At 28.6% G+C, this 16,919-nt stretch overlaps 1 protein-coding gene across 11 annotated transcripts in view; it reads left to right on the forward strand.

Moving 5' to 3' along the window:
- The window catches only part of LOC129912487 (probable serine/threonine-protein kinase DDB_G0282963), a 35,275-nt gene extending 20,426 nt beyond the window's left edge, over positions 1-14,849 (forward strand). For 10 of the 11 annotated variants that reach the window (XM_055990745.1, XM_055990753.1, XM_055990752.1 and 7 more), the window contains 2 exons: positions 1,578-2,788; positions 2,845-14,849. In XM_055990745.1, the coding sequence (XP_055846720.1) occupies positions 1,578-2,788; positions 2,845-5,730 (4,097 nt within the window). In that variant the 3' untranslated portion in view covers positions 5,731-14,849. Of the gene's footprint in view, positions 1-1,383; positions 1,500-1,577; positions 2,789-2,844 lie in introns of those variants that run through there. The other variant, XM_055990755.1, reaches the window with a different exon arrangement.
- The last annotated feature ends 2,070 nt before the right edge of the window (positions 14,850-16,919 follow it).

Consider the following 16,919-nt stretch of genomic DNA (forward strand, 5'->3'; position numbering starts at 1 on the left):
AATTCTTGTTGTTAAAAAACACATTTTTGTCATTATTTCGAAAAAAGCTTATATCATGATTGACATTTCTCTAACCTATTTTGTAATGAGCTCTTTATCACCAAAGATGGCCGAGCAATTGATAAATGAACGCATGCAAAACCGGTGCGAAAACATCCAAAAATTTGTTTTTTTTGGGAATAACTCGGCTTCAGAATATCCTACGACAAAAAATAAAGCTATTGATTGTTCGTTACAACATTTTCTATCAATTATCACATTCTTTTTGTTGAAACAAATAAAAAGTAACTCAAATACAATGAAATTACATGCAACGATAGAAAATATTATAAGGAAGAGAATGTATTTTTATTTTTTGGTCTACGACAATCTGGAGCAAAGATATTAGCTTAGAAGTAAAATATCCCAAAAAATGGATTTTTGTGAATAACTCCGCTAAAAAGAATGATCAGGTGGTGAGAAATTGGGTTTAAGCCTTTTAAATATACCCCTATCGATCCATGAAATAAAAACTGACAGTGCCTCTGTGCGCAATTTCAAATGACGCTTTGACTGGAGTATCCTTGTCTCCTTGTTTCATGTTGTTCGATTTCTGAGGACATTTACGGTCCCGGTGCACACATGTTTTTTTTCCGCAGTCTGTCTCCCAAAATTCGATTAACGATCTTGCGGGTGTATAACATCAGCTTTGATCAACTCTTTTAAGTTTGGAGACGAAAATCTTGATGTCTCTCATCTCTTTCCAAAACACTGAGAGTTTTCATCTAGCCCAACAACTTTTCCCCTTTTTGCACTTACATACTTCTTCGATGGCGACATCTACGTTAGGTGAAGCTGTTGGAAAGAAAGAAGAAGATGAAAACGTAAACAAAGAAATAAAATTGTTTTTTTTTTTATTGGAAAGTATTACCATTAACAGTCTTTCACTATAACGGTTATCATTATGAAGAATTTCGTCGTTTTCGCTCGGAAGCTGGACTTTAGCATTGTCAATAAACTTTGAAATAAATCTCCTGAGCACTTCTCGGGGAGGAAATCTCTTAGCTACATCAAGAAGAAAGTAAAATTATATGAATTTATCAACAAGGTCTCTTATTGAAAATTAATGTATTTTTCGAAAATCTAATAAAATTAAATACTTCAAAAACTCAGAGCTCTTTACTGTAATTGCTCGATACACTAAACAGTTATAACTATGATGCATTTTTGGCACTTGCATCGAGAAAACTAACCAAACTTTTTCCTCTCGATATAAGATCTAAAGAAACGTTTTGTAGAATGATTACATCATTTGCTTGAAGTTGCCAAAAATGCTGCATTTATTACTCGTATATATATAGGCTTTTGAGTACTTTTACTGAAAATTCACAATTTGCTGCTAAATGCTCGTTCCTTCTAACTTGCGTCTACTAGTAGTGAAAATTGCATTTACAATCACATACAAAATTTGCTCTTCTATAAGTCTGAATATCAACAATTTTGACTTACATTTACCCATGGTAACCTAACTATTTTTGTATAGCATCTAATATTCATGATGAATTTAAAAAAAAAAAAATTTTATTTCTATTTTACAGCATTGTCCAAAGGAAAAACGACTGCTGGCAATAATATACGAAAAAATTCATTCTGCGGTGGATCGAGCTCACCAACGTGGGATACTGATTTTGAAGGCTCTTGGGAAATGGGAAGAGATCTTATCAAAGAATTTATTGTTAAACAAAACAATCGTAATCGCAGCACCTCGGAAAGTGCAGCCTATAATATGGCAATTGGTGGTAGTTGTGCCAACAATAGTGTCAGCGGCGGCGGTGGTGCATGTGAAACTACAAATGAAATTCATGATAAACATACAAAATCAATTATAAGTGATATAGCTACAAAAAACGAATCAATGGCTGCCGAAAATAGAAAAGAAGATCATCAAACAACAAAGGCCATCAAGAATAATAATAAAAACAATATGGAATTGGCTGAAGTATTAGCCGATCCATGTGTTGTAGAAGTATCATTGTGCGAAAATATTGTCGAAAATTCGAAATCCGACGATATGTCTGATATGACCGAAGGATCTTTGAGCACAGCTCGTCGCTTGTACGAACGTGATATCTCAAATGATTCGCTTAACGAGCAAAACCTTATTTCCCAACCTAATCATAATCATCCTCAACAACCTTTTCCTCCTAATCATCATCAAAATCATCAACAAATGTCGTCAGTTTCTTCTTCTTTGTCGGAACAACTGGATTTTGCTCAATTCAAAGCAAAATTCAACAGCAGTGTCGAGGCGCTCTGGAAGACCACATCAAATACAAAAGAAAGCGCCAATAATAATAACAACAACAACAATAATGATAATCAATCATTATTACAATCAAACATTGTAACCGATTCTGCTATATCAGTTGCTCCACCAAGAAGTGAAGATTTGAAAAACTTCTGGACCAACTATTACAGTCATCGTTATGATGTTGATAAATTCAAGGAGTGCTTTGACTACTCCAAATCTGGCGCTAAAAATTCTTCAGTTGGTGGTTCAGTTGCCACTCAAAATGATGGTCAAAATAATTATTTTTCTATGCCCATTATAAGCACTGCAGGTGATGAATTTGACAAGTCTGTTGGTGGGAAGAGGGCTGGTGGCAAAACTTCACCGATTGGTGTATTTTTGCAGAGCACTATATGGTCAGAGAATTCGAACGCAAGTTATCCTGATACCGATGAGAGTTTCTTTATGAAGGTTTTAAATTCAACATCTACAACTCAGAAGCCACAAGATCAGCTCAAGGTAATAATTTGTATAATGATTCTTTAAAACATTTACAGAGTGCTTATTTTTTTCAGATGGACATTTCGGGCACTGACAAGTCATACTTTTATCCATATCAGGCATCAAAATGGTCTGAAGGTATAAATGCTGGACCAAATGTAAGCACAACATCAGCCCATTTTCTTCAACAACCACAACAACAACAACATCCATTGGTTGTAACTTCATCATCATCCTCCTCGTCCGTTTCAACAATGGATCATTCTGCACGTAGCTGCTACAATAATGAATTTGCCGATTCAACTACATCTTCATCCTCATCCTACATTAGTGGTAATCCAAATTGGCATCTTCCAGCTGGTAATAATCTTCAGGCCGACATTAAATCCTGGAGCTCATCAAATCCAACATCACTGACTGAATTGTATGGTGGGGGCGGGGGAGGATCTCTCATCGCCGCCTCCTTGGGTAAGAAAAACTCTTGTAGTAATTTCGACAGGAATGCTGGTGGTGGTGTTAGCTCAACATCAAGTCCAAACTCCTCCTCTAAAATAACCCTGGCTAATCATTCGACTACAACCAGTGGCTTCCTTGCATACTCACGCATCAAATCGTATGCCAAATTAATTGATCCAAAACCAATTACCAAATGGCAAAAACCTGAAGTTGATTATCATAAACATCTAGCTGCTACACCGCCAGATGATGAAAATCTTTTAACTTCAGAACGAACTCATTTCCATCCGATTAAAATGAGCTATGCTGATGGACATACTTTTGAGATATCCAGCAATTTGGATACCGTCGATTTTGAACGTTCCGAAAGTGGATATTTATATTTGGAATCTGAAAAGTATTTAGAATATACACGTTCAGATACTCTTGCCGAAGAGGATAGCTCAGTAGCTGGTCATTATCAACAATCGTTGAGTTCATCAATGAGTCGGGATTGCACATCATCGGTGGCTTCCACAAAGAGTTCACAGTCTGAGTTTATGATACGTTTTCGCGTTAAAAATACTGATCAGGCGTGTCAAACTGATTCCAATGTAATTGGTTCAAATGGTTATCGCACGACTTCGTTTAATAATTATCAACAAGTAGCCGCCTCTACAAGTCATTTAGCTTTACAAGCTTCTCATAATTCTACCCATGATAGTGGTGACAATGGTGATGACGACGATGAATGGATGGACATCGGATGTATTGGTGGAATTGGAGGCAATTTAAAAGATGATGAAGAATGCGTTAGCATGGATCAGTGGTCAATGGTTGAAATTACCAAAAAATGCATGGACAACAATAATGCATCACACACTCTCTGGGGCATGTGTCCAACTTGCAACAGTGACATAAAATCCAATCCAGCTAATCGTTTGCTAAAAGCCGAACTTAATGTTGAGGGAGATGAAATTATGTCCGACCTTAGATACATGCAGGATTTATATATTGGCAATGATTGGGATGATCAGAATTGCACACGCGATGATGTCGAAGATGATGACGATACCGATTTGGATGCTGAGACCATTCGAGACTGTGAATTCTATCAAGCAATGGCAACTCCAGCCGGTTGTGGCGATATGGAAGAAGAGGATCAGCAACAAAAGGAAATTCTTTATAATGTAAATAAACTGATTGCAGATTTGTTGCGTCCAGAAAACGCTCATTCGTTGGCCAATGCTTTGGGGGCTGTCGGTGTAGGTTGTATTGGTGGTGGTGCAGGAGGTGGTTATGGGTTAGCTGGTAATGGTGGCGGTGCTTATGGTGGTGCTGATAGAGTTGATGGTGGTGATGGTATGGTCGTTGGAGGCACGAATGATGAAAAATACATTGGTGGTTTGTGGAATTCCGATGAAAATATAATATGGAAGAAAGAATTTAAACCAATTGATATATTTTCACGCTTCAATAACAACAATAATTATTCATTTCTTGATAAATTAAATTGGGAATATTCAAATTTAGCTGAAATATGGGATAAGGCATCACCTGAAAAACAAATCCCATCCAACAAAGATTCAGTCGATGAAGTCAAAAAAGAGGAAAATGATGATGAGATAAATGAAAATCAACCTACCACCACCCAACAACAAACAACAGATTACCACACTGACGACGAAGAAAATATAAAAATTGCTTGCAGAAATATGAAAAATCTCCTCAAATCATCTACAAATATTATGCCACCAAATGAGAATTCGGCTCTATTTGAAATAAATGAGCGCCGCTTAAATGACTCCAAACGTATGCAATGCTTTTTAAATTCAAATAAATTCAAAATCTCTAATCGTTTTGATCGCAAACGTCGCCATTCAGCATCACAAAATGTTTGCTCTTCTTCTATGAATAACAACAACAATAATAACACCAGCTACAATAACAACAACAACAGTATCATTTACGATAATAACAATTCGAAATTTTCTCTTGCATCACCCGATTCTTCATCGACAATTCTACTAACTAGCACACCCAGCACCACCAACAACAACAACACCAACAACAACTCCATGAATAACACCACATCAAAGGCAATAACCAAGGACACGCTTACGGAATACGACAGGAATATTATAACGCGCAACGATAACCACGACAATGATGATGATGATGATAACGACGATGAAAATGACCAACACTATTATAGCAATGATGAAATTGATGATGATCAACTACCAGATAACCAACAACGTCAAGCAACAATAATAACGTGTAAATATTGGACCACAATGCAACCGATCGTCAATAGCAGCAGCAACAATACCAATGTTAAAATCGTCCAAGGTGATAATACAAGAGACGAAACTACTACTTCGATTGATGATGCACAGACACCAGATGATTCGTTCTTTATTGATAAAAATTCACAATTTATTGATGGATTGCCATCGATAACATTGAATACATCGTCGATTTTAAAGCATGTTACTTTGGTATCACGTCCATTGACGCGTTAAAATATTCAATTTCTCTCTTTAATCCTCTTTTTTTCTATCATAACGATTGTTAAAAGGGGGGAAGGCATAGGAATTTTTAACCGAAAAAAAATATGTGTGAGCAAATATTGTTTTTTGTTTTCTATCTTAAAAGCAAACACCTACAAAAAAAAATCAAGTTTATTATAGTTTACCGATTTTTTTTTCTGTTTTTGGGTGCAAAATCTTGCTTTTTTTGTTTCTCCTAAAATAATTTGATAAACCCCTGTAACTTATTTTCAAAATTTTTTTTTTCTTCCAAAGTAATAAATTTGATAAACCCCTGTAACTTATTTTTCAATCTCATAATAATTTCCTGCAAGTTTTTGTACAAGTTTTTTGCACCTAAATCCACTTTTAATGTTTTTTTTTCTTCTTTAATTGGTTTTTGTTATAATTTTCTGGATTACTTTTGTTGTGATTCAAGTATTTTTTTTTTATGAAACGTTACAGTAACTTAATACCAAACTTTTGTCTGGCAAATGTAAAGAGAAAAAAAAAGTTTATTTATTATTGTTTTTGAATTTTCATCGTCTACAACATAACAGCGAGTTATTTGATGATGAAATTTTATTTTGTTTTGCAAGGATTTGATAAGAATTTTTTTCACATATATACACATAATATATTAATAAATATACATATTAAATGCGTTAAGAACGCTTGTAACATAAATTATTACCCACATTAAACTATCTCTATTAAGTCTTCTCACTTTTATGTTGTAGATGTTACTCTGTATAAAATTTATGAATTTTTTATATATAAAAAAAGTTTTATTTTCCTTTTTTTAAATATACATATAAATTTTGTTAACATTTAAATTTTGGTGGCAGTGCTATTAAGAAAGAAATCAACTGAGTGACGCGATTGTTGCTTGAAAAAAAAAATGTATAAATTAGAGAAACAAAAACAAAGAAATATGCAATTTTGCTTAAGCTCAGACAACATACACACATGCATATACACATATCAACAAAAAAAAAATATTTAAAAAAAAACATATTATTGTGTAAAGTTTTCTTTGTAGTATTTATAGTTATCTTCACCGTTTTTGTTTTGTTTATAATTTTTTTTAATGTAAATTATTATTTTTTTTTATTTTCCTTTTTTTTTTTTTTGAGTTTTCTTTAAACAAAAAAATACTTTATATGTATAGAGAGAGAAAAAAAATGTATTATTTATTGAAAAAAAAAAAGATATAAATCTTTTCGAACATTCATATTTATATCTATTGCATAGTTTATATCTTAAAGAAAAAAAAAAAGAAAGAAATATCCTTCTCTGAGAAAGCCTTATTAAAAATAAATAAAATCTATTGTGGTCTTATGTTAGCATCAACAGAATTAAATTTTAACGAAAAAAAAAGGAGTCAAACATAAAAAATAAATTAAAAAAAAAAAAATAAACCCAAAAAAAAAACCTAAATAAACAAAAAAATGTAAAAAAAAAATTATGATAAATCATGTTAAACAATAATAATCTCTATCTAAAAATTTTAATCATTACATTTTTTGCCTTTTTTGTTATTCATTTACAACTATCCTTTTTCTAAGTAAAAAACAAAACAAACGAAAAAAAATATGTTATCTCGTTATTATCTATCTATCGTCCTTGCAAAATGAAACTAAAATGTTTTTTTTCTTTTTTTTCTTGTTTTGTTGAATTCTCAAAAATCTATCTATTTTCAATTAAAACATTATTCTATTCTGCAAAACAAACACAAAAAAAATAGTTTTTATTTGTTTTACTGAGATTGATTTTGTATTTGTTTAGTTTTAAATTTTTTTTGTAAATTTTTCTCGTAGATTTAGAACAGATATTTAACTTTACAAAACTCGATTAAACTGGGACGAATGTTTAAGATCATAAAATCCATTTAAAGATCACAGAATGATTGATCTGAGGAATATGAGTTGAATAGTTCAATGCACGCCCAACGATGAATAACTTTATAAATTCAAAGCTATATTCTTGTAACTACAGTTTCAGTCAAAAACATTTGCATGTGTACAGAAAAAGTGTGAAAAAACATTGACCTTTTTTCTCATTCGTCGGGTTAAAGAGAGTGCTTCAGCACACCTCTACCAAATTGCGACTAAATATTTGATGACATTACTACAAAATGATGTCATTAGCTAAACTGATGCATTCAACTGTTAAATGCAGTAGTCAAGGGTTAAATATTCAGTCTACATAATCTGTACAACAATGACAGGACAGATTATTTTGCAACAACTAAAAGAGAAGAGGAGCGAATTCAGAAAAAAACAGACATCACTTTTTGAGTCTCAAGTGTTCACTACCGAACTAGCAGCAACTGATGCAACAAACATTTTAAACAAAAATGAATCAAGAAAATTGTTGACTCATGGATGTTGTTGATTCATCGTATTGGTCGGTACCAGCTACGTTATTGTAGATCGGCATACCAAAATAAAAGCAGTGACGTTAATGAATTTACAAAAAAGTATAATTTATAATGCGCATTACTTTATATTAAGGAATTTAGAAGTGTACGTTTGAATCGACAAAATTTTCGAAAACTTTTTCCTCTTCCTCTGCTTCAATTTTGGAGGCTTTCACTTCTGATGTCGATTGATGATAAATCTTTAACTTGATTGGAATTTGATTTTAGTACTTCCAGAAGTGTTAAGAAATTGCATGGCACAAGAGAATATAGCTTCTTGATTGCAATAATTGCAAGACGGTGCTTGCTATAACCGCTCTTCGGCTATTGTCTGATAGTGTAAAAAATTCGATCGGAAGTTAGTTCAAAGGCCTACGGATAAAAATAACTGCGGATGATATTGAGAAGGACGCAATTTGTGAATCTAGGTCTTGAATGCTTTCCCAAACCGAATGTGGGTATTTTGTTCAATGTGTGTACCAGCGATCTTCAAAAGATGCGATGTGTTCTTGTTCATTTCACCAGGAGTATATACTATGCTCAAAGTTGAACGGCATCGAATACCAAAGTATTTTTGGTTTGAATAATTTATATTTGATTGCTCATCAGTCATCATCGATAAAAGTTAACGAATTGATTAGAGCAGAGTATACCAGTCACGATGTTTTTCATGGAATTTAAGGTACCGTTTTTATTGTATTTGTTTGGTCTTTTTTCAATTGCAATTTTGTATGTTTATCTAAGACAAAGGACTAAAATAGAATGTTCCCGTGAACTTATACAATGCCGGTATTATACACATGGTTAAATATCCAAGCCATTGAATTAAATTCTGGTGTAAGATAATTTCCAACCAACAAAAATGTCTTAAAAAGAATTTAAGAAATTTTTATTAAAATATAAATTAAATTTTAAAGTAACGACTGCTTGTGATATTTAACACTGCACTGTTCTATTGGCTTTCTATAGATGATTATGAAATTTAAAAAAAAACACATTTTAACATCACAACTTGTTACTTTTCACATAGTACAAATAATAATATTGGGATATGACTTATGTACCTGATTATTTTCGCACATTTGTTTAACTATAATTAGACAAATAAATAAATACAAACATCGGAAACTTACTAAAAAGTAACCGAAAGACTTTAATACAAAAAAAAGGCATACAAAGATTCTTCCGGAAGACCTACCAACGTTTTCTGAGTTCAATCCGGCGGATCCCACATTTGGATCCCTAAGGTGAAATGATGTGGGAGAGTTGTGGTCCAAATTCAAAATCATGACAATCGCCGGTAAACAAGATTCTTCCAAGAGATCAGAAATACATACAAAAATAAATGCGCAGGATATGATTTCCAATGTCATTTTCGCTAAAACGTGTCCTTTAAAGAAAATACATAATTGATCTTCGATGATTGGTAACTTCAATTTTGTTCTTTAAAAAAAAGAACACTATTATTTAAAGGATGTGCGAAAAGATATGCAAAAACATATTTTTGTCTGTCAATGAGAGATAAATAGATCAAAAGATTAGTGTAAATGAAACACAAAAAGTTCTATCTGCAATGAGTGCATGTTAACATTAAATAACAACAAACTATTGATTATTTTCAACTACAATTTGAAATAAACTCAAAGGGATCATTTTCCAAGCTAGTCAGTAAAATTATTTTATAAATAATTAGATTCTTTTGCTAAGTTTGTTTTTTTTTATACTTTAATTGGCTTATCAATATGTTTGAAAATAAAAATCAATGACAAAAACAAAAAAAAAAACACAATAACATGCTATGTAGTTTATGTGAAAGCTGCGATGAGATCGATTTATCATATGAAGTCAAATTTCAGTAAACAAGATGAGAAACATTGTTGTACACGTCATTATGATGCCTAATCTCCAAAGATATCACTTTTTGTGAAGTGTTTACTTTCCCCAATTGGCAAAAGCATTTTTGAAACGTTGTTGCATTTGGATGTTAATGAATTTGCACTAATTTTTTTTAAACGAACAAAATATATGTATGTATATCACAACAATAAAGTAACGTTGTGTTCGGCATATTGCCAACATTGAATTAAATGCAAATAAAAACTATATTTTGGTTAAATAATATCAAATTTGGTCCATATTCATAATTGCAGTTTAACTCAACTTAGAGTTTATCCAATGTAATTCAAATAGGATAAACTAGAGTTTTTTCTTAAAAGCAGCTTAAACAGTGTTACACCACAAATAAATTATTTTTTTTTACCAAAACTCAATTCAAAATTGTCTTAAGTTCTTTTTTGACGTGAATCCGCTCATGAATAATGATGTATCAAAGAGCTTTTATTATTTCATTTTCGAAACACAATAAAATGGTAAAGTAAAGAAATAAGAAACAAATCAAATAAAAAAAGTTTTTGTTTAGCAGATATAACTAATTTTATTCATTAAAACAAAATCTAATGATGAAAAACACTTAAAGAAAGGAGGATAGAATTTTCATAAAAAAATACAGATTTGTGCAGTTTTCTGAAGCACACATGACTTTTTATTTTCTTATTTACAAACAACATTTTAGTTTTATTTCCATTTCACTTAGTAATGAAAAAAGAATGAATTGTTAAAAAATTAAATTTTAATCTAAAATTATTGTTATTCTTTTAATTTCCCTCTCTGTTGATTTCATAGAATACTAGACTAAGTTGTAATTACCCTTTTTGCACTTCTGTTAACTTTCTTAGTCCCCTTTTATACAAAAAGAAAAGAAAACATAGCAATGGCATCACACAATTACAATGCCTTAAAAAAAATGCATAATGACCATTTTCATGTAACAGGAATATTTTTTTTTTTTCTAAATAATAAAATCTAACATGCTAACATTATTACCACAATGTAAACTATACATATTTTTTTGTTTCAATAATGTTAATTTTTTTTTTTTATTTTTTTTTTGTTTAAACATAAAGTTAAATAATATAATTGCTGTTTATAAGAAAATTTAAAATAAAATATTTTTTTGAATAATTATCATAAATATAAATAAAAAATATGTGCAATCACAGTCTTATACACATTTATTTCTAATTAATTTTAAATTATCTTATTATGTTCGTTATAAATGTTTATATAATATACAACAAAAAATATTTTTTTTTTAATTAAATTAGGCTTTTTTTTCTCCTTGTTAATTTATGTTTAAACTCCTTTTTTAAATTATATGAAAATGAAATAAGAAAAGAATAATCTTTAGTCTAACTATTAAAAAAAAAATGATAATTATAATTTTTCCTGACACTTATGACATTTTTATTGAAATTTTATTACAAATTCGGAGAACACAAATTTATCATGATTTGTATTCTCGACATTTGTAACAAAATATACAATGAAGATGAATTTTGTTTTGGAAAAGAGGAGAATAACTTATTTCTTTTAAAATAAGAAAAATAAGAACAAACAAATATTTTAATATAATTTGCTAAAAAATGTCTTCAAAATTTATTTTGAAACTAATCATAACTGTTTGAGTCTATTGACATATTTATTTCCAATCCAAACTCAAACAAAGAAGTTTTAAAGAAAAAATAAAAACAAACAATAATCTTGTATAAATTCTTAATTCTTTGCTTGCTATTAGTTAATTGCACTTATCACTTTGATAGGTGTATTGTTTATACATACATATTTTGTAATCAATAAAAATAAAAAAAAAATAAATTAAAGTGCAGAATAAAAGCAGCAATTTTAAATAGTTTTATTTTTAAATGTAAATTTGCACTAATAACGTAAACGAATTCACACTTCACAAACAAAAAAACCATTGTTTTAATTTTTTTTTTTCATTCGTTCTTTCTTTCCATACTGAACAGATTTAACTTGGTTAGAATAATTTTCAATAAGTGTAAATATTATTTATATGCAAACTTATATATATATTATTTAAAAACAAAACAGTTTGTACGTGAAAAAAAAAGAATTTCAAACTTATATAAAAAAAAATTATGAAATAGAACATAGAAATTAAAAAAACAAAATAAATGCTGTACAAATGAGAAAAAAAAACAAAACATAGATACATATATGGAAAAAAATTAATTTCTTTGCCTTTTTGAAGAATAAAATAAATAAATTTGTACTTGTATAATTTAAAACAAAAACCTAGCTTCTTGTGTAGATAAAACGTAAATATTTTTAAATTTAAAAAACAAAAAGAAAGAAGAACAAAAGTGGAACAAAAACTGAGTAAATTATAATATAATACCAAGATAAAAAAAATAAAAATAAATTAATTAATGAATAATAAATAAAAAAAACTAAATATACACAAAATAAATATAACAACAAACAAAATGTAATATAAAAAGAAATAAAAAACTAAAGAAAACCTATTTGTATATTTAAAAATGTAAAGCAAACAAAACAAAAAAGGATAAAAAAAAAATACAATATAATAACAAAAATGTTTAGGATATAGAAATTTGTTTAAAAAATATCCTGAACGTGATAATTATTATATTTTGTTAGAAAAAAAACTTTATTATTTAAACTTTTTATTTATGAATAAATTATAATAATTGAAAAAAAAAAATGAAACATAAAAAACTAAATCACCAACACATATACAAAAAATAAAAAAACAAAAAAAAAATATAAATAATCCCTATTACAAAATATATCGTAATTTGAATTTATTTACAAAATCCCCAAAAACAAAAAAAAAATATAAGTTTAATTTATCACAACTAAAAATGCTTTTTGTAATTGGAAAATCTCATACAAATTCCCATTACGAATAGTACAAGTTTTATTTTTTTTTCTTTCACTTAGAATAATGTAGGAAAATTCAAAATGCGATAAATTTTGAAAGGGGATTGAGCAAAAAAAAAAAAAAACAAAAAAAAAATGAAAACGATATACACAGTTATATTTTAAATTTAATGTTTTTAGATGAATTATACCTATTGTGTGTGAAAGTGTCTAAAATTATTATACATAATTGTATTGAAATGATATGATGATAATGATGATATGATGTACTTGTGTGTGATTGTGTGAAAATGATTTAGATTTGTATACAACATCAGTTTAAAAAAAAAAATCAATAAATTTGTGTGTATATAAAGAAAAACACTTAAAAATTAATAAAACATCAAAAAATGTACATACAAAAATTTCAAACAAAAAAAGAAAAGAAAAGAAATCAAAGGACAAACATACATCAATTCAAAATATTATACTAATATCTAGAGTATAATAAATAAAACAATGTCTCTTTATTCTGAAATCCCTATTAATATACTCTGCATTGTTTTACAAAAAAAAAAAAAAACAATTATTTTCAATACCTAATGATCTCTATCGTGTAATTCCAATAGATCTGAGAATATGCTTTCCGCATAGCACTCACTGTCACCAAATTTTGTTGTTTATCAATTAAAGAACTAAAGTACTGATTTAATGAATATACTTCTCTTTTTTGTAAAGATACATGTTGAAAAAAAGAGCGTTTTTGAATAAATTTAAGACTCTTGATAAATAAAATCCGCAATTTGGCAATCTTTTACAGTTTAAACTGTACTTGTAGATATTGTCTCATAACTCCTAAATTTTAATTTATTTTTCAAAATCTATTACATATTTTTGAAAGTAATGCCCAACCAATGCAATACACCTACGACAACGATTTTGTTTTTTTTCAAATTCTTAAAATTGCCCAAAAAAATTTACAACATCCTCAAAGTTGTGCTGCCGAAAGTTCATTTGGCCAACAAAAATTTAATAGATCTTCCTTGCTTAAAAAAAAGGCTTTGTAAAAATCGAAGAATTTACTTTTTGGCTTTGATTCTTGAAAAAAGGCCTGCGTAACTACTTTAGAAATTGAAATATTGTCCAAATGAAAAATATTTTTTTTTGTTGGAATTGAGAAAGAGAATATTAACAATGAATATCATGATGAATTGCTGCACCGTTCGCACTGCCTTTTCAACACTTTCCTCTTTTAAAAATTTTCAAATCATGACTTAATAAATAAAATAAAAAAAGGTTCCAAGAAGACCACAGTATCTGTTCAAAATTCACGATAGAGATAATTACACATTCATACCCTAATTATCCAACATACCGTGTAAACTAAAAGTTCTAAATTCTTAAAATTTCTCTAACTCCTTTTCATTTTTGTTTTCTAAACTAGAATTACATTATATAACAATTTATTATGTTTTACAATAATAAAAAAAGAAATTAAAAAAACAAAATAAGATGAAAAATTATACATAAAAACAAAAAAAATTGAGGTGTAAAAATTAAATTAAATATTATTTACAAATCATTATAAAAATATTATGAAGAGGAAACAAAACAAAAAACAGAAGAAAAAAGAAAATATTTCGAGATCAAAATACATAAATATATATATCTATATTATTCTTGTAGGAAGTTTACTTTCAAACGTAATACTATACCAGAGAAAAACAAAAAAATAAAAAAGAAAACTCCTAATATATTATAATGATAATGTTTCTTCTTTTTTTTTTAAATTTTAAAACACACAAACTTTAAAAAGATAAAGTGAAATTAAGGAAGGGAAGGTGTTTTTGTGCCTTTTTCAAAAAAAAAATCTATATTAAACAAATCTTTTCAAATAAATGAAAATGTATGCCCCCAGCATACAAAATAAAAAAAAAAAAAAAAATAATCACATTCAAATAAATAAAATTTTGATTAAGTGATTATAGAAAGTTTAGCCGTAAAAATAAACTAACAAGTTTGAATGAAGAATCGAAATTAAGAAAAAATATAATAATTAAAAAAAAAGTTTCTTTTTTTTTTGTACAAGCTCTTTTCAGTGAGAACGGAAAGATACGGTGCTAATTTTATTTTGACGAGATAAAAAAAAAATCCAAAATTTAGCTTAAAAAATATCTTTGATAATGTAAAAAAAAAATTATATTTCGATTTTTCATTCAAACTTCAATAATTATAAATAAAATAATACTTTTGAGTTAAAATTAAACAAAACAAAAAAACAAAAAAAAAAAAAAAATGAAATCGTTCATAAAAATTGTAAGCAAAATATTATTTTTATCTAAAAAAATACATATTTGCAAAACACGAAAGATAAGATTGTGAATTAAAGATTTCAATAAAATATGCCAAAAAAAAAAAACAACAAATAATACAAAACAAACAAAAAAAAATAAAAAAAAAAAAACAAAAGCTCACATAAAAAATTTCCCATTTGCAAACAATGTTACACATGATTTTGTTTATAATTTTTGTTTTCTTTTCTATAACATCTGAAATCAGAAGTTTGTTTCGTAATTGATAATGTATAACATTGTTTGCAGTAAAAAAAAAAAAACAAAACAAAAGAAAATGAAAAAAAAAAATAACAAATACGAAACACTTTAATTTTTTTTTATTTTTCTCAGTCCTTCTTTAAAAAAAATATAATTACAACAAAAAAGCAAAATAAACTTGAATTCAAATGATTTTTTCTTTGAGATCTCCATTCAAAATTGTAGCATAGAATAAATTAAATGACAGTTGGAAAAAAAAAAAAAAAACAAATCTATTCAGCATTGTTAATGTAAAAACTCAGATTTGGATTTAAAAAAAGTAACTTGAAATAAAAACAATTAAAATTGTGAAATTAATACAATTTATAAAACACAAAATTCTTACCGAATAAAATATTTCGAAATTGTCGGAAGAAAACTGAGAATCAATTTTGTTTTATTTATTTTGGCTTTAAACTACCAACTTTTTTCAGGTGGTTTTCTGGTTGTTTGTCTGGAATAAGAAAGATATTAAATTTTTTTTGTTATTCCAAAAAGTGATTCGCTTTTGATGCACCATTTTCTGGGGGTCTATTACGTTATACGAAACGAGCGGCAAGTCAACGATACTGAAGTAAACGATAGTCACGACAAAGAGCGATTATGTAAAACGAGAAAGTCGTTTGGCCAAACTAAATCAAAAAAAATATTTTTTTGAGGTTCACATGAATTCTACCAGCAAACGCAATAAAATTATGACAGCTAAACGAAAACGAAAGTTAAACGATAGGTAAATGGCAGTCGTAAAGATTAACTAGTATCGTTGAAGTTAAACGATTATCGTAATACGTAGTCGCATTTAAACGAAAACGAAGTAGTTTCAACGATAATCGTTTTACAAAATAGGGCCCCTGGAAAAGAAAAGGGCCATCTTTTAGGAATTGGTGTTTAAGCGGTGGATTGGCAGTGAACCAAAAGAAGCTACCAACATCGAACTCATTTATAATTAAATGAATTAATTGCTGAAAGTTTTTACGTTGATGAAAAAAAAAACACCTCGGAGCAATAACTATCTTTGGAAGGACGATTATCTAACTATTTTTTTCTCTTTACTTTTATAAAATCCATATTCATTTTACCTGCGACAAAGGTACTATTTTTGTTTAGCAAGTATAGGATTCAGGGGTGGAATCGGCTAAGGTGATTGTTGATCATCCCAGTAAATACAAGTGACGATTACATTTTTGATATGGTTTTTGGGTGACATTTGAAGGGCTTTGGTGATCACTTTACTCAGAGCAAAGAATAGGTGATGATCAAAAGTGACAATAAAAAATATGACAATCAACTTTCATCTTAGAAGATTTCACTCCAGGAATCACACATAAATTACGATGATGGAGAATGCGAAAACAAAAACAGTATAACAAAGTTGTAAAATAAATCATAAAAAAACGTTGTATGGCGTATGAGTGTTTTTTTCACAC

Source organism: Episyrphus balteatus, chromosome 2 (assembly GCF_945859705.1).
Source record: "Episyrphus balteatus chromosome 2, idEpiBalt1.1, whole genome shotgun sequence".
Classification (NCBI taxonomy): Eukaryota; Metazoa; Arthropoda; class Insecta; order Diptera; family Syrphidae; genus Episyrphus; species Episyrphus balteatus.